Here is a 19762-nt window from a genome sequence, read left to right as displayed (position 1 = left end):
CTTGTGTGGAACACTGTTTATCAATAGTCTCTTAGAAGTTCCAGTAGGAGAAGAAAACACATCCCACTTTATTGATGATTAGAAAAGGGGCGATGGTACCCAGTCCAAGTACATTAAGGAAGATCCTTGTAATGCCAAGAACTAGCAGTTGGGAAATGTCATGTAGGGTGGACATTCAAGCATTCAAGTTATCTGTCTCTTTATTCCATTTGAGTATGAATATTGCTTCTACCTGACTATCCCCCCCCCCTTCCCCAGACAGCATGTGACCTATTAAAGTAGTTAGTTCAGAAGTGAAAAAACAGTTATTGTTCTTCAGAGCAGTCTGAAGTGATTTGAGCCATTCAGCATGGTTATAATGGAGGGAAAAAATGTAACAGAAAAACCCCAAAACTGTCCTAATTGCTTAAATAGTTCAAGAAAGCTGGAAAATAATAACAGCTGAGGAGTCAGAATGTAATGATAAGAACCTTTAAAATCAGCAGGGAGAAAAACAAATAAATCTAAGATTTCAAGAAGATTATAGAATGCTCTTATCAATAGTATAATCTACTTTTTTTTTTCCCTTTTCATTAAAAACCAGTAGATGATACTGATTCAATTATTTGGAAATTAATTGCACCAAGCTTGTTAATGCTGGGCCAGAATCTTCTGTTCTGTTAGATGTTTTTTTAATTTGGTTTTTATTGTAGTACTTCTCTTTTAACTATTTATTTATTTAATTCTTGTGCTTTATATTGTATGTTGTTTAAAATAATTACTACTTTAAGTATTTAAATATTTAGTTTAAAATTTTTAACTTTAATGTCAGTGAAGGCTTCTATGTGTTGCTCACAAGAATTTGTACTCCTCTGTCATTTATTTACATTTCTTTTTATTCTCCTCTCACTTATTCTTTCACCAACTTCTTTGAATATTCTTTTTTATTCTCATGTACTACTTTCTATTTCCTCTCACTTGTCATTAGGCAATTCTCCAGCCTTACTATCTCTGATGTAGTTTTACAGTTTACATCTATGACTTGCCTTTTCAATACTTATTCAATTTTACCTTCAATTGGTACTCTGCATTGCAAGCTGCATTTCCAGGACTAGCAAGTGTCATTTCTGAGTAAAAAATATGTTGTTTTCTCTTCAGAAAGGATATACATTTATGGCTGAAGCACATACTGGTAACCAGTCTTTGACAGCTGGAAGATGGAGGCTCCGACTCATCAGTTCCCATAGTCCTCTCCCATTCCTCTCTCGTGAGGCTGTAAATAACGTCTATTCTACTAAAGAAATCACAGAGTATTACATCCCCAATGACAAATGTGTAATGTTTAGGTAAATACTGAGATAATAATGATTAAATCCTGCTTTTTATGTCCATTTCAGCAAAGTATGTTCTTTCCTCTTTCCTAGAAGGGGAAGGTGTTTAAGCAAACATAGAATCATAGAATCACAAGGTTAGAAAAGACCTATAAGATCATCTAGTCCAACCGTCTTCTCATTACCACTGCAACCACAAGCTACTAACATCTCCATTTTTTTTAGCCATAGATACTCAAAACCAGGTTCTGTGTTTCATAAATGTTTTGTTGCTTTTTTTTTTTCCTGAAATACTGCTGCTGCTTAATGAATAATGGTTGTGAAATAAGCAGACTGTAGTTTCAAAATTCTCATAATAATATTTCACATTTCTCTGAGCTCAGTCTTACCTACATATTAATGACTGAGATTCCATATTACTTTCAGAGATTAAACATGCATTAAAACTGGGATTTTACAAGTGGTGAGGAGGCGTGGAATTTGGTATATTTTTTGCCTGATTTTATATGAGCATGTGATTGTTTTAGAAGAGCATGTTCAATCAGAATGTGATTATTTATTTACTTTTTCTATTTTTTTTTTACTTAATTACTTTTTTTTTTTAACTTTTACTGGATTACTTGTTAAATGAAACTAATCATATCACTAACCATATCTTTCCAACAAATTTTATTACAGGAGGAGCAATAATATAGAGATCCGATAAAACGGGGAAAAAAAATGACAATATCACCACTTTTTGTAGCTGCCCATGTTTACTTTAATTGTAGATTCACTGCACTGAAGTGCAGTAAAGGATGCTTAGCTCACCAGATTGCAAGAAAACAGTGAGCTAAAAACTCAGTTTTAAGTGTTTTTCTCCATGTCAGCACAATGCTTAAATACTTCCCTTGAAAAGAAATATCTGGTATTGTTGGTTATATTGTCGTGATTTTTTTTCTTCTTTAGGTATTTAGTGAAAGTCACAGCATCACATATTGCTACAGTGCAGGTACAAACCTCTAAATCAGATGTGTTCATTAAGCTACAAGTCCTAGATAATGAGGAGGAAATTGTAAATGTCACTGGAAAGGGCCATGCAGTCATTCCTGCTTTTAATTTCTTGAGTAATGAAACACTTTCGAGTTCCCGACGTAAGTATTGTATTCAATATTTGACAATTTTATTCACTGAAGGGCATACATTCTTACAATAACTTTATGTAAACAAAGAAAATAGATTTTTTTCCTTGCTTTTTCCATGAAATCCTTAGTGGCTTTGCAATTAAGTGAAATTCCTGAGCAATGAGTTGAAATCTTTGGTTCCCAGCAATGAGGAAAGATACTGAAATGACTGATTGAAATAAGGTGTCAATCACTTCCTTATTCCTCTGTGTTTTGGCCTCATTTTGTAACTGTCTAAAGAGTTGTTTGGATCATTCAAGTAGCTTCTCTGTTTTGAAAGTTTAATGCACATGTTGCCTTGTCCTTGAGAACAGAAATACGCTCTATTTTCAAGATCTTGCCTCTTTTTGATCTGAAACTTTGTTTTGGTACTGGTTGTCAAGAAACTGATGCCCAAATCATGGGATAGGATAGACAATTCACAGATTACACTGAACTCTGTGCTTTAAATGCACCATCTTGATCATCACTCTGTAATGGAAGCACATGTGTTATTGGCTTGTCATCAATCATATAAACAAAGATAAGCAAAACATTCATGAATAAATACAATGACGTTCATGCTTTAAAAAAAAAATTATTTTATTTTTTCTTTTTTTTTTACTTAGCCTCTCCTACAACTACACAATGATCCTCACAGAAATTCCCTCCTTCCTTTTTTGTTCTTTCCTCTCAATGAGGGAAGAACTGTTTCCCCATGACTTGCAAAGTTAATAAATGCTGATTATTCTTTTGTGAAGTCTTTATGATAGCAACTGAGATAGTGAGAAAATCATCCCTTAAGGGAATATTTGATTTTAAATAAAATTTCCTGTAATACAAATGTATTTGAAAGTTAACAGCCAATACCCTATTCATTTTTGTCAGAACAACTGAATCTGAGAAGTTTGTTTACTAAAGATGCATTTTCTATATAAAAATTGTATTACTACTCATTACACTGCAGGCTTATCAGCTTTTCTCTTGCCATTGGTGAGTTCAAAAGTCATCTTTCATAAATGTGCTAAAATCTGCATATTCTCTCAAAGTGCTAGGAAACTCTTGATTGTACTTTACATAAATGCATCTGGAATTAATTAAAACTGTCTCTGTGTAATCCAGCCAACCATCATAGTGAATCCAAACCTGGCAGCATGTAAACACCTGAGGTAGAGGACAGAGAAGGAAAGGGAACAAAGCCAGACTCTTCTCAGTGGTGTTCAGTGAGACAATACACACGCACACACAGCTGGCCATACAGATCATCATGCATGCTGTTAGGCACATTAGCAGTTTGCATGATGAAGAAACCATTGTAAAAGAAGTGATGTGACATGTTATAGCCAGGTAAATTTGATTATAAGCAAATGAAGAAGACAAAAGAATACTTCCCCCAGAATTACACATTTGATAACATGGAGCAAAGTGATGACAGGATAAAACAAAACAAAAAAAACCGTAAGACGTGTAACACAAGTAACAGTGAGATTTATCCTTATATGCCTCAGAGCCTATTTTCAATCTGAGTCTTAAGCTAGTGTAACTTATTTTCAGCTACCTTCAGAATTCCTTGGCTTTTATTTTATTTCCATCTATCACAAGAGTTATGTACTAATTTCATCTAAATCCACAACGGTCTTGAATTCTTTAGCCTGAGAAATAATTACCCAGTCTTGCTCACTTCCCTTTTGAGAGATTTTCCTTTCATGTGAACGAGCCTAAGTTCAAGTTTTCTGGATTAGTGTTTCCATTATAGCCTTTCTTTAGCGCATTTCTGGTTTCACAGTTTATACACATTAATATTTTCTATAAGGGACCAGGGTGTAATGTTATACATGATAGATCACAAATAGTTCTTTGGCTCCTGTTAAGATTGGCTTTAGTTAAATATGATGATTCATGTTGACATAAGAGACTTCTGTAAGGACAGAAGTTACTAGAATTATGATGAACAGTAAGCAGCAGTTAGGTAGTTATTCAAATTTCTCATTATTTACTTTGAAGTGATCTGTGATTTGTGTGCTGAATGAATGCAGGATAATAGTTCTAATAACCATAATTTCAATTGGAACGTTATGATGATAATGCAGCATGAGAAAATATTCTTCTTTTGTATATTTTCTGGGGAAATCTGCTTACCTCATACTAATAATTCATAGAACATTTGGAAATTTACACTGATACTATTAATCTTGCAGCAAGTAAAAGCCAGATTATTCGAAGCGTTGGAAAGAAGGAATCAGAAAGTGGATTTAAAAGAAGAGGTCATGTTTCAGCTCCAAAGGATACCAAAAGTTCTTTCAAGAGAGGAATTTCCCAAGAACGTCTGTCTGTGTTAGAAGAAGAATCTTTCCCCTTGGAAAACTTTGAAAATAATCAGGGAAGTCCACAACAAGTAAGAGATTTTAAATTACCAGAACTTGGGGAGATTTGGAGAGTGTATGTGTGTGAGGAAAACATAAAGGGGTATTGATAATTTTTTCAATTCATTTTAAGATCTGATAACTGGAGGAAAGAACAGAGTATCCAAAATTAAGATTGTTGGTGAATGAGGCCATGGAGAAATGATAACATATCTACATGAATAATCAACTAACAAGAGCTCGTTTTTATTTTCAAATCAAGGTAGACATATTGAGTCTTCAGACAGTCTTCACTTGCAAAGTCCAATGCAAGTATACTGTGACTTGCAGCTAAGGGCCAAAAAAATACCATTAACAACTTAAATTTCTGATGCTTCAGTCTGAGTTGTCTTGGAAACGCAGTGTAAGAGAAAGGCAATTTTAGTAGTTTTACTAGAGATGTACCTGTTACCAGCCAGCTGAATGCTTTGCTAACACATGAATTTGCTTCTTCAGCCCTTAGATTTCCTTAGAGAGGTTTGTCAGAATCATGCATTTCCCTTGACTTCATCAGGTGTTATTTGTCTATCTTAAAAGTAGTGTTTTGTTTCTCAAGCATTGTTTGTTTCTCTGTCTCCAGGTGTTTTTGTGTGGTTTTTTTTTTTTCTTCCTGATTGTTAGGTTCAACTGCAACATTATATTAAAAATAAAAAAAGAAAAAAAAGACAATTTCTGAAGTTGTTCCTTTGACTTAAATCTGGTTTTAAAATTTGGAAAACAATTTTTAAAAGAAGTATTGGTATGATTTCCTTTTCAGTGTATAAAATGTTTAAAATAACCGACTGACCCTGTCACCTCTACTTCAACTCAAGACATTGAGTGCTGATATTAGTGTTCAAAGCTCTGTAGTAGGACTTAAAATGAAAGACAGAATTCTTTGTCTTAGCACATGGCATACATAGGAAAGTTACATGGAAGTCTTTAAAGAATGTAGCTCCTTATTGTACAGCTCAGTTTATTTTCAGTTGATAAACACATGAGTAATTGTTTAATTTCACAGGAATTAAAATAAAATCTGTGGAATTAACACTAATTTTTTAAGCTTCTTGTGAATACTGTTATGTACAAGCTTGTAAAGTAATCATGTGTTTCATTTGCTGAGTTCAACAGTTGCCACTTTACTAACCTACAGGTTAAATACTTACTACAGGTTTTAAATACTTACTGTAATTGTTATGTCCTCAGCATGTTCACGTATCACATTTTCTTTCACAGCCTCACAGGTATATCATACAGGCATTGGTGTTATATAATAGTTGGCCACTCACTGAGAGCCAGATTCTGTTTGTCCAGTCACTGAAAGAAACAGAGAAAACTGAACTCAAAGGTATGCCACCTTCAGTATGTACTTGGATGCTTCACATTACTTATTTTTAAATTTTTATATAGCTAAAAACTAAGACCATACGGCATTTCTTTTATTTGCTTCCTGAGTAAAATAATTAAGCAATAATGCTTTTTGTTCTGTGGCTCATAGAACTAGGGTTTGGTTATGTACTTCTATACCTTCAGTTAACAAGAGATACAGAAATAAAAGGATACTCTGCAAAACATACCTAAACTTCTTAGAACAGTTGCCAAAGCAGTCTAAGAGACCAGTGAAGTGTAAATATAAAGGCACAGTGTTCTGACAAAAGAAAACACATGAACAGGAGGAAAAAAAGGCCTCTTTCCACATCTGCGTTACTTCTGTAGTATTGGGAGATGAATTTAGGCAGGAGACAAGACTAGAAAGTGCTCTGTGTACAAATTAGGAAGTGGACAGAGGAGTCTTAAGTAAATATTGTATATTTGCTTCTCCTTTTACCAGTGTCAACGCACATTTTAGACTTTTAACACTGTAGAAGAAATTACGTCAGGCTAGATCTATGGAGTGAGGTGAGGCTGCAGGAACTCCACGTCCCCAGGTCCAACCAGTAGTGAGGCAGATGGTGCACTCCCAGCAGGCATGCACAGGTGGAACATGGCATTGATGCTATGTACAGACATGGCAGACCAGACAGGCACTCGAAGCACTGATGTGAATACAGACAGCACCAATGGGCTTATCCTGCCATCCATGTGCTAACTGCACCAGTATGTGTGTAAAATTCTACTAAATGGCCTAAATGAAGACCTGTTATTTTCATATTCTTCTTGTTTAGTTGAGAAGTGTTTTGAAATGAAGATCTATTGTACTTGCTTCTAAATCACAGCAAATTTCTCAAGGCATTTAGAATACATATTCCACTATAATATATTGTCTTGCAAATTCATGCATTCAATTTCAATTTAGATAGTACTAGACATTATTTGTTACTACAGCTAACAGAACATCAGTTTCATAACATGTAGAGAGAGAGAGCACCAAAAATGTGGATTGATATCTGACTTTTTGGTATGGCAAGAGGCATCTGCATGAGTTGCAAGTGTGATAGATTGCATTCTATTACGGGTATAATAATATTCAAGGAGCTGTGCCTCACAGATGTATTGTACAGGCAGCTTTTTCAGTTGTTGCTTCACCCTCTTTTAGGTTATTGCATTGTTCACATAATCACACTCTATTACACAGTTGTTCTTCTGACTTGGCTGCAGCTCGCACATAACATACTAGCCATGCTTTTGATGTGTACCCTTTCATACAACCACCACAATGGTCTGTGAAGCCGCAGCTCAAAAGAGGTCATTTGATCACTGAATTAATTTGCTAGTTCTCAGCTGTTGATACTGGAGCTTGTCACTAGCATGGGTACTCTAATCTTTGCTTCCCAGTAGCAGTACTGCTATTCATAGCTTCCCTTACCATTTTAACTGGTACTTTGTCCCATATAGAGGCATTTAAAGGCAGTTGATGTAGTCTACCTAGACTTCAGCAAAGCCTTTGACATGGTCTCACACAGTATCCTTCTGCGGAAACTGGCTGCCCATGGCTTGGACAGTTTTACACTCCGTTGGATAAGGAACTGGCTGGAGGGCCGTGCTCAACAGGTGGTGGTCAATGGAGTGAAGTCCAGCTGGAGACCTGTTACAAGTGGTGTCCCCCAGGGGTCGGTACTGGGGCCCATCCTGTTTAATATCTTCATTGATGACTTAGATGAAGGGATTGAGTGTACCCTGAGTAAGTTTGCAGATGACACCAAGTTGGGAGGATGTGTCGATCTGCCTGAGGGCAGGGAGGCCCTGCAGAGGGATCTAGGTAAGCTGGATCGCTGGGCTGAGATGAATGGGATGAGGTTTAACAAGGCCAAGTGTCGGGTTCTGCACTTTGGCCACAACAACCCCAGGCAGCGTTACAGGCTTGGGGATGAGTGGTTGGATGATTGTGAAGAGGAAAGGGACCTTGGGGTGTTGGTTGATGCTCGGCTGAACATGAGCCGACAGTGTGCCCAGGTGGCCAAGAGGGCCAATGGCATCCTGGCCTGCATTAGAAATAGTGTGGCCAGCAGGAGCAGGGAGGTGATCATCCCCCTGTACTCAGCACTGGTGAGGCCGCACCTCGAGTACTGTGTTCAGTTTTGGGCCCCTCACTACAAGAAAGACATTGAGGCCCTGGAACGTGTCCAGAGAAGGGCAACGAAACTGGTGAGGGGTCTGGAGCACAAGTCTTATGAGGAGCGGCTGAAGGAGCTGGGATTGTTCAGTCTGGAGAAGAGGAGGCTCAGGGGAGACCGCATTGCACTCTACAACTTCCTGAAGGGAGGTTGTGGTGCAAAAGGGTCTGGCCTCTTCTCCCAGGCAAATAGTAGGACCCGAGGAAATGGCAAGAAGTTATACCAGAGGAGGTTTAGGTTGGATATTAGGAGAAACTTTTTCTCTCAGAGGGTGGTCAGGCACTGGAATGGCTGCCCAGGGAGGTGGTGGAGTCGCCGTCCCTGGCAGTGTTCAAGAGGCGCCTGGATGAGGAGCTACGAGAGATGGTTTAGTGCTTGTGGCACTGATAGGAATGGGAGGGTGGTTGGACTGGATGATCTTGCAGGTCGTTTCCAACCTTGTGATTCTGTGATTCTGTGATCGTCTCCCAGAAATTGCAGTTTTTCTGTGATATACAGTCAACTAGATTCAAGTCACTATCTGTGAAAAAGAAATTTCCTAGTAGGATGTTTTTTAAGTTGTGATTTCTGTGTCCTGCTATAATTGCTGCTTTTCAAAGTAAGCAAAACTCATTTCACTGTTCAGATTAACTGAATATTTGTCTTTATACAAGAATACAATCTGACTGTATTCACATGGAATAAAAACTAGATTGTTCAGGCCACTAAGAGAATTTATAGAGAACGTATCTCAACACTTACTGTACTTGCTGCTTAGTACTTATTTTATGTACTCCCTACCAGCAGCAATACTATCTGGAGCACTTACTGTACCGGTTGATATTTTGGAGTAAACAACATTTAATCTCTGAATATTGTGCTGATTGGGAACCAGTTTTCAAATTAAAGCGATCTGAATACTAAGATTTACCATTGAAGGCTGTCAGCATCACTTATCAACCATACAATTTGTACCATAGCAGTGTTGATGCTTATCTAAAACAACGTCCACTCAGTGTGATTTTTAAGAAAACTGCAGTGAGACAAGTGGAAAATTCCTGGAGCAAATCTCAAATTTCAGGCACTAATATTTCATGTAAGGCAATGGTGCCATCTGGAGTTAGCTTTGTGTTAAAGCTGATTTATTGTGTCAAAAACATATTTCTGCTTTCTGTTATCCTTTACCAATATTTTAATTGTAATCTTCATCTAGAAGACTCATATTACTCACTGGTAATGCAAGTAATTATTAAAAAAAAATTGGTAGAAATTAAGTTATCCAATAATAGTTTTGTATTTTTTCTTTATTGATGCTTCTCCTTTTTCTTTTTTCATAAACCCTTAATATTGCTGTTTGACAGTATTTGTAAGACAAAATGCTTGCAATGTTATTTCATTACTAATATTTAATCACAATTTTTGTATATGATATCTCATAATATGTTTTATTAAATAACACTTTGTGTAAACAAAACATTAAAAAGGCATTAACTAAGAAATTGGCATTTTATCATTTTATCCCTGTTGTTTCATCTGTTCCCATGTTATTTATTTAATAACTCCTCAATGTATGGAAGTCTAGAACAGCAAAATTTTAAAAGTCAGTTACAAAATCTTTATAGAAGCCAAAGTTTGTAGCATCTCTTTACACAGATAGTCTTTGTCTCCTAATATGTTATGGCAGTGTGAAATTAAATGGAAAGGTTTTTATATAATGGTATTATAACTTCAGATAATGCCATCAGTATTTATTTTATATTTGCATTTTTTCTGGAGATGTTTTATTATTTTCAGTACTTGGGGAGACTGCTTTAATTTTTGCTTTCATTCTTTATTGTATGTTTTGGTTGCACTGAATGAATTTAAACATAGCTCTTTGGTACCATTGCATGTTATATAAGTAGCATAAGGAGGTAAGAATGTAAAGTATACATAAACATGTGTATAATGTATGATATGATATACGTATATATCATATGTATTTGTGCATGTAGTTAGTATAAGTGTATTATTAATTTGCTTGTATATCTTTTAAATTTACCATTTTATATTTTCGTATAACCCTGACATTGAATATCTGATCCAAATCTCATTAAAGCCAGTGGATTATCTTCAGCGGACTTTTGATCAAATCAAGCAGCACAGTGATCTTTCCTCAGTGGAAAGAGGTTAGAAACACAGCATTAAGTGAAAGATACCTCATTATTATCTTCAGACTCATTTCCTCTTTTATTCCAAGAGAAATTGCCTGTTTGATTGCATTGATCAAATCCCACTTTTCAGCATTTGTTTTAATGTTTCAAGCAGCATGAAGGTGAAGTGAAATAGAGATTTCAGAATCTGATCTTTAATCCTGTACTGTTGTGAATCCAGTCCAGCTTGTTTCATTTGCTGTGTTCCCATGCTATTAAAGCTGTTTGCTATTGCAGGCTTTACTTATTCTTTTTTATTTTTATAAAAAGAACGCTGCATGAAAAAAAGCTTGTTAATGGTTCCTACCATCTAAGACAGTGAAGAATGAAAGTGGTATGTTAGCTATCAACTATGCAATTTAACGAAGATAATACATACAGCATATGCATGTACTGATTAAGTAATTAATAAAAATTAATTTAAAAAATTTCTCTGATTGATCCGAGAATGATTGTTTTGATTTTCCCAGGTATGCACTGAGTCTTGAATATGTTTTGTTGCCTTAATTTCCTTACATTTTTCAATTTTTTTTCGTGTGTGTGTGTTCTGCTCTTCAGTTTTTCAGGCTTACAGGGACATGAGGCAGTGAGAACATTGACTTTACTTACTTCGAGCTTTTCACCTTTGTGACAGAGACTGTGTAAGAAAACTAATAATCAGATTGCTAGCTACAGAATATCATTCTCCTCTTTGGGCTGATTTATACACAGAACAATAGGGCAGTTATTGATATGCATGAACCATGGTAAACCAATAATTAATTCCTGGGTAAAATGCTATTAAGGACAAGGGAAGCTGTTGTAATAAGTCTACTTCCATAAGCCTGCTTTCAAAAGCTTTATTGTCTCCAGATTCTTTCTTGCTCCAACAATTAATATTGGTGTAGTACTTAACAGTGTCAACTAATTACATGACTTTTCTTTGTCTTTCCTGTGGCTGTTTTGTGCTGTTATATCCTGGATATTACATGGGTTAATACACTTATGGATGACAATGGTATCTTCTAATTCATCGTGCATCATAAATATGTGTGAACAGCACCTGGGCAAAAGCTTGAGGACCACAGTTTTCTCCTAAAGCTCAATCATTTTGAAGGACAAAGGTCTGCAAGTATTCCAAAATCAACCAAAAAATCGAAAGATAAAGCAACTGAAAAGTCAGAAAGGGAGAAGTCCAATAAAGAAAAAGGATCACTTATGTCTCTTGCACTTCAACCTGAATTTCAGGTGAGAAAAATCTAAAAACTTGGATTTGTTGAATGTGAAATCATTGTACTAAGTGTAAAAGCTTCTGCAGATCAGAATTACTAGCACTTTTAGTGTATTTCCTGTGTTTCTCTATGCCCTGCTTCATCACCTTCATGTTCCGCACCTGAGGATGATTGAATGACACATGCAAAAGACCTATATCCTACATTAGAGATGTGCTCATTACTTTGCTAATGTATAAAGCAACCACGGAGTGTTTCTTTTGGATGTTTATTTTCTGTCTCTAATCTCTGTTTGTTAAATTCCATTAACTTGCCATATTTATGTCCAATTGGAGTCGGTTGTACTGGTTTTCACAGAATCATCAGAGAAATAAAATAGGTCTTTCCAATTGCCATTATTTTGTGGATATATTGTGGCATAAAAATTGATATTTACTTGCCTACTTGCAAATTCATCACTTTGTGGTAGGGTGATCTGATTGTGCTGTGGTTGACCAGCTTTTAAAGGAGTAATTGACTTTATGGATTGCAAAGAGATTAATGAAAGGCAAAGAAATTTACAGGTCCTCATGGTTGTTTTTTATTTTTCCTGGTTCACGGGAAGTAGTTCATGAAGAGGGCATTTCCATAGATTTTTTCATGAAGAAATCTCCACTGTATTGTTTTGTTGATTAAGTTGTTGAACAGCAAGCTTCTCTGTGATTCACATCCACACCTAATTATACACATTTCAGGAACAGTGCCTTAACCCTTCTGGCAGAGCAGTCAGAGTGGCTGCATTTGAGAAAGCTGGCCATGAAAATGTCATACAACTTCAGGCTGTGTCAGATTTCTGCCTTCAGCTCCAGTGATGGGCTATGCTACAGGTGCTGGGAAGATAGCTTGCATGAGTTCTTCAGTTTGTTGCCAAAACAGGAGCAAGTTTCAAGAGGATACTGCCTGCATATTATGAAGATGCCTGTTTTTAGTCTCAAATCAAAGCTGAGCAATTCATCTCTTCTTCTAAGCCTTGGGCTTCAAGCTTCTAGAGATACTACACTTTCCAAAAGCATGAAAAGCACAATATTTCATTCATTGGCCAGGCAGCAGGACAGTCTCCTACCCTTTGAGTACTACTTGTATCCTATAATTCTGGAGAAACCACACATCAAAGTAATTTATAGAATTTGGGAAGTGAATGGAAAGAACCTGATGTTAGAGAAGACAGAACAAGATGTTTCTCTACACAAAAATTCTGGTTAAAAATAATAAGACTTCTGGCAAGAAAAAAAGAAAAGCAATTGGAAGTAAAGAAAGGGAAGGAAAAAGAAAAAAAGCTTGACAGAGAGATAACTGCATGAATAAAATTGCTGCAAATACTCTTATTCGGACAGTTGAGAAGAGCTTGGAGTGTAGAGCATGCTGTATCGGGTATGGGTAGAGGGGAAAAGAAGTATACAAAAGATCTTGAAGTTTGGAATATTCCAGAGAAATTTTCCTTTCCTTTCCTTTGGCAGTCAGTTGTTGTCTAGCAATGCATGACAAATTCTATTGATGTATAATGTCTGCCAGTAATGAAAATTACCAGAGTACAAAGCTTAGTCTTAAATAGTGGTCATAGGTGAATACCAATAAATACCAATAATCATGTCCATGGTACTTCCACTTTCAGCAAGATGCTATAAACAAGCCATACTGGACTTTACGTCTCGTTAGTGAGCAGAGAGAGATGGAAATTCTGGAGGTGAAGAGAGACACACAGCGAGCAGATGAGATCAAAGCCATGAAGCAAGCATGGGAGTCTGCAGAGCCAGGAAGAGCTGTCAAGGTAATCAAAGTGCAATCTGCATGCTAATGTGTCTTCACAAGTTGCAGGAGCTGTTGTGATAACAGAGCAGTTTTCACAACAGAGAAACGAGTTCATATGACTCTTCTCTTCATCATTTTGTGGATGACAGGGAATTTTACACAGCCTAAAGAATCAAAAGTGCATGACTTGTGGGCAGGAATCTACACTGTCTACTTCAGATTTCTTGAGATTACTGAGACTTTAAGGTTCTATTTACTGAACAGAAAATGTTTCTCTTTACAACACCCACTGCCTCTACACAACTGCAAAGCTGTCACTTGTGGCAAGCTGAACATAATGAGAATGTAATAAGAAATACGCTTTTATAAATGTAACAGAAAGATAAACTGGCACTTGGTCACATCATCAATCTAATTGTCTCCTACATTTAAAATTCCCAAATTCATTCCAAGTTGCAGGTACCTGTGAGCCAGTATATACTGCTCTGTATGAATTCACTGTTTAGAGAAGCAGTACTAGTTCAAATGCGTCAAATGCAAGTTGGCTCCTTTGGCACAACAGTGTTAAAGGTATCTAGCTCTGAGAAGTGAAGCCTCAGTCATGAGTCTTCCCTAGCTATGCTTGCAAACTTTCTCATTTATTTTCAGCATATCCAAAGTTCATAAAACATTCCAAAATTACTTTATACATTCTGATCTAAGAAGAGATGCATTACTCTGCAGATTTGGTTGGCTGTGCTGAGACTGAAAATCTTCAGCTTCCTGAAGATGAGCTGGAAATGTCTCCCCTTTGATGTGCACAGTCTCTCCAGAATAGTGGTTCTATCTTCACTGCCTTTTATTTACTCTGAAAATCAACTTAATTACAGCTAAAGGTTTCTATTTTAGTAGCCTCTTAGGTCTATAATACTATTCCAAAGTAGTTGCTAAGAAAATTTTGGCAACTTCATCTAATACAATGAAAAAAGGTTTAACTTGAGGGTCTGCTGTTCTAAGTAGCTTCCCTTCTCTGTTCCTCCTGATCGCTTGTCTCCTACATCACACACCTGATCACTCTGGGAATTGGTTCCCTAGTTCCAGGGTAACATTTGGCTCCTCTGCCCATTCTGACAATCTGAACCCTTAGAAGAAAGCCCAGTGAGCCCAAATCACCATCTGAAAGGACAAGCAGAGTGGTGATGTCTGTATTTAAGCATCAGAAGCAATTCAGCCTGAAAGGGTTTGCACCCATAGCTTCCATTCCTCAGGAGGAAGTCCAAGTCACCAGGAGCTCTTAGGAGGAAGCGCTAGCTCCCTAAGGAGATGCAGTGAGAGGAGTTCTGAACCTCTATTCAGCTATGAGGGAACAGACCCTACTTTCAGAGTTTTATTTTTAAAAATCCAAACATTATTTTAAACTACTGAGAGATAAAGGCTTTTCCAGTAGTTCATGGTGATCTTTAATGTATGTATTCGAAGCCTCTTGTAATGGGAACTCTAGCATCCTTTCTAATTCCTGCCTCAGGCAGAGTTGTATAGTGCATTTTGGTGTTAGGTTTGTTACTGACAGCATCGTTTTATCATTTGGGATACCTACTATCTATAGCTGGAAAAATTAGATGGTTAATGTTTACAGGTCATTATTTCAGAAAAAAAATCTACTGCAGTGATGACTTGAATATGACTGACACGAAGCACAGTCCTCTTGTGTTTATCTTTTTTTTTTTTTCTATCTGTTGTCTCACTAATGCTATTCATATTGTTGAAAGTGATGTTTCCATAGATCATAGAGTCATAGATCCAACCAGTGAAGTGTACTCACTAGCAATAATAAAGTAGCATCATATCTCAACATGTGCTGGGTTCAGAGATTTACTGCACCATTGATCACTTAAAGATTCCTACTTCAGAAAATGGTTTGGAATTAAAGTATTCAATTAAAAATTTGATCTGTAGGCTTTTCAGGAACGCATGCAATTTATTAATAAGTATGTTGCGAAAGATTCTGTGGAGCCCATAGCTGGGATGGACATTGCCACTTTATCATCCAAATCAGAAGAAAGAGGTAAGGGTGTAACTTTCAGCATGTCATCTTCCTTCTGAGCATTATAATTTTAAAATATAAAGGGATATTAATCACTTTAAAAAAAGAAAAACAAAGTCCATGATACAGGATTTCCTACTATGAGGTCTCAAATGCACTGTATACATATCACAACCAGTGTTTTAATGTGAAATTAAATATAATTTAAAGCATTCTGCATAAATCATTCAGTTTTTTAATAAAGGCATTTGCATTAAATACTGTTAGTAAATGGAAAGAGCAGCCTCAATAATGAAGTCCAAATCCACAATTACATGCTTAGTCTCTGCCTTCTTTATACCCTCTGTTTTAATTGCTGCATTGTTCCAGCCTCAGACACAGATACAGCCTCATAGCCCTCAGAGGCTGCTAAGTTACCCTTAAGCCAAGTTTAGGCAGTCCTTTCACACTAGAATTCCAACCCTAAGCTAAGCTGACATTTCTGGAAGTTCAGTGGGAAATACTCATTTAATTTCAGATTTTGAAGCAGTGGTCATTAGTACAGAAATATCTTTTAAATGATTTGTAGTTGTTTCAATTGATTACTACAATTAATAGAGTAATAAGAGTTTTCATGGTATAATCTACTTCAGGCATCATAAAATCTCACCAAATTTCACAGGCTTTTCTGATATGGCCAGGTGAACTGGAAAACAAAAGTGCTGGAACAATCCCAATGCAACTCCATGGCATGCTTAGTATCAAATGTGTCACTGTGTTTTGAGAAGTCTGCATTAAAATATAAATCAGTTACCATCCATGTGGTTAAATCATCCTAAGAAGAAGACTGACAAATTTTCATGGGACTTTTTTTTGGAGATTGGCAATTCCCAAACAAAACATATGCCCAAAAGAAAATACAGTTTCTTTGAATTGTAGACAGGAGTGATCCAATTTTTATAGATTTTTTTGTTATTGTTGTTGTTTATAAAATAATGTGATTCCATGCTGATTAAAATTTATTCTTTAGGCATTTAAAATTGATAATTCTGTCTTAGTCGCTCATGTGTTGTGTTGATTTATCTAAAGTACAAATACAAGCTTCACTCTAGCACATGTAGTTGTTTTTTTTTTTCCAGTATCTTTGAGTCTATTATAAGTGTTAGAAGTAAAAAACATGTCCAATCCATGTTCTCATTTAGTAAGATATTTTGCTGAGCCAAAAGAGAAAAATGACTGTGTTACAATTTAGGTGGACCCTCCTGGCATACTGAGTAACCAATTGAATCTCTTTTGTTGTAGGTTCTTTTTCTCTTACTGTGGAAAAGACAGCATCACAAACAGCAATTGACTCAAGTTTACCAATGGAGCAAAAAAAGTGGGAGCCTATAGATCTTAGTCCTTACATGAGGTACCCTGTATCAAGGAAAAATTAATGGCTCAGAGATGCCAAATTGAAAGGCTGACTAAGGGTTTCAATATATAGAAATTAGTAAATGCGATGTATTTATAAACAATATCTTCATATTTGAATACAATGTAATAGATGTGAATTTAGACTTTGTCCCTCACATGTCATTGGCATAAGCAACAATGCTGTCACATTCTTGTTAATGTCTTTTGTGAAAATCCAGTCTGCGTTTTGTCTGTCCTTTATGCTGTATACAAAGAATCATGTAGTAGTGAGTGTAGATGGCATCCTGGTCGTTTTCCACTTTGATTTACCTGACATAGGTTTTTTTAAATCTCTGCTTTCCTACATCCTGTTATAATTTATGCCTCTTCTTTAAGGTTACACAAGTTAAAGGAGTTGTTTTGCTGTAATGAAAATGTGACATAAAATCCTTAAGGAAACGCATATGCAGCCAAATATGTTTATTTCAGTGGTTATCTTGAAAGGAGTACGTATGAAGTTTGTCATTATATGATGATATATTCTAATAAGATATTTAACAAATGCAATTTATTCAATAACTGAAAAAGTATATTCCTTATTCAAAATAAATACTTTCTTTATTGCATGTGTCAGGATCTACCTCATAAGCATATACCTGTATGTTTGCTGTTCTGCAGACAGAACCCAGTTCAAGCTTAAGTCCATCTGTATTCAGTGTGGCATTTATGCAACTCACTCATTCTTAAAAGACTTCAGAATGTGCTGAAAAATTCCTCAAGTTCAGTTTTTAATTTAAAGGGACAATGGTGTTATATTGAAATTAATAACACTAGAAGATCAGAAAATATGTCAAAATATCTTCCATGGGCTCGAGTTTTGGAAGAATTTAATTTTTCTTCAGCTCCTCCACTGTAACACGAGTCATTTGAGTCAAATTACTGCAAAATATTATCCACTTAACTGCCATTATGCCCATGGAAAAAAAATACATCTGTCTTAGTGCTAAATTATAATATCTAAAACATCTTGAACTAAGATATTTCTTGCAAATTAAAAATAAGTGTCACATGTAGGAGTTTTTCATATGCTCAAAGATGAGCATGATTTTACCAATATTTTAAAGTAGACATTCAAGTATAAGAAGACCTGGCCTCAGCAATATATTTCCTCATCAGTGTTATGTACAAGAAAGGAAAAGTGATCCCTTAATCATATTGAACTGTACAAGGCCTACTTTGCTTGATATAAACCAAATATATGCATATAGGTAAATATAAACCATCTGAAATTGTACTTGAAATGAGACAAATATCTTTCTATTTCCTTCAGAAAAACAACGTCTGAATCCGTGTTAAGAAATGAATCTATAATTCAACAGCAAGAGAAATGCAAATTGGAAAAAATTAACCATTTTAGGCAACTTCGAGAACTGGCTTTGGAACAAAGAGAAATGGATCAACATGCTAGAGCTTTGTTGAAGCAAAATTTGCTTGAAATGTATGAAAATCTACAGGTGAGTTTTCCAGATTACGTTCCAGTAACTGTTCCTGTAATATCCACCACTATCATGAATATCTTGATCAACAATTCTTTAAACATTTGTATCTGGTATCAGTAATTAGAATCAGTATACAAGCTTTAACTTGAACAGTGGTTAAAACTAAAGCCTTGAAGAAAAAAAATATATTAATATACTATACAATGTTCTAAATATTTGTAGTATGTTCTTGTTATAGTTCCTTGCAAATGTGTAATTTTAAGACTGTCACCATAATAGTATTGTTTAAAGTGAGAATAAATTGAGTGTTTTATAATATGATTAGTGCTCTCCTTTGGTTGGTGGTGGTTGCTGTTGTTTGGTTGGTTTTTGTTATGGAATTGTGAGGTTTGGAAAAGTAATTTAAAAAAAAAAAAAGATAATTATGTAAGAGAGTGAGCTTCTCCTTGTATGTCCTACAGCAAAGTTGGATAATAGAGCCTTCTTGGAATATGCATGATACCAACAGACACGATATTCTGGTATCATTAGTGAAGGCACCATTTTTAAGATTAATTTGATCAATGCATCATACATGGTACAAATATCCTAACAAAATTGGCTTAACCTTAGATTGTTGACAGGAGCAAAATGTTTTGTCACATAGAGGTGATACAATTACTACTAAAAATGGTCTAGTAACTCTGTGGAACCCATAAAATTGTAAACAGTAAAAATAATTCTGGATTTAATCAACTTCTTAACAGAAATAACTTGAAAATGCCTCCTGAACAAACACCCGGCTTCATTTGTAATACTTAGCTACAAGCCTGAAAGGAGCCATAGTCCTCTACCAGTGACTGACTGATCCCTAATCCTTGATAATAACATGTCCAAGTTTTCAGATGTTGCTGTAATTTTGGATGCCTAACATATGTTATAGGCAAATATTTCTTAAGTAATTTCTCAGCTTTCCCTAGAAAACGCATTTACAATCTTTCACAGTAGTAATTTAAAATGTGAGTTACTTGTGAATATGCATACTGTGCTAATTAGTACTTTTACAGTTTTTTCACCTGTAGACTGCAGAAAATTATGTTAAATGTCTTCAGGTATCCCCATTTCCCAGGATGGAAACATTAAAAAAAAATTGTGTGTCCAAGTCTCATTTGGCCTAAGTCTCATTGAAGGTCAGTGTGATTTAGGCTCCTTGAGTCTCTTGAAAATGAGATGCGATCTCCTAAACCATTTGAGTACTTCTGAAAATTATACTTGATCCAAATGGGTAACTATGTTGCCCTATTCTCCTTGCCCACAATTATTTTATTCA

At 35.8% G+C, this 19762-nt stretch overlaps 1 protein-coding gene across 1 annotated transcript in view; it reads left to right on the top strand.

Annotated features, from left to right (window-relative positions):
- Positions 1–19762, top strand: part of ADGB (androglobin) — a 71499-nt gene that overhangs the window by 50541 nt on the left and 1196 nt on the right. Inside the window, exons 27-35 of the mRNA XM_042895214.1 lie at positions 1138–1325; positions 2259–2443; positions 4651–4847; positions 6070–6181; positions 11598–11785; positions 13421–13576; positions 15493–15601; positions 16862–16970; positions 18285–18468. Coding sequence (XP_042751148.1) covers positions 1138–1325; positions 2259–2443; positions 4651–4847; positions 6070–6181; positions 11598–11785; positions 13421–13576; positions 15493–15601; positions 16862–16970; positions 18285–18468 — 1428 coding nt within the window. The remainder of the gene's footprint in view (positions 1–1137; positions 1326–2258; positions 2444–4650; positions 4848–6069; positions 6182–11597; positions 11786–13420; positions 13577–15492; positions 15602–16861; positions 16971–18284; positions 18469–19762) is intronic.

Source organism: Lagopus leucura, unplaced genomic scaffold (genome assembly GCF_019238085.1).
Source record: "Lagopus leucura isolate 7727_CA_CO unplaced genomic scaffold, USGS_WTPT01 Super-Scaffold_73, whole genome shotgun sequence".
In the NCBI taxonomy this organism is placed as follows: Eukaryota; Metazoa; Chordata; class Aves; order Galliformes; family Phasianidae; genus Lagopus; species Lagopus leucura.
The sequence above is the reverse complement of the archived record's forward strand: the minus strand, read 5'-3'. Positions and strand labels throughout refer to the sequence as shown.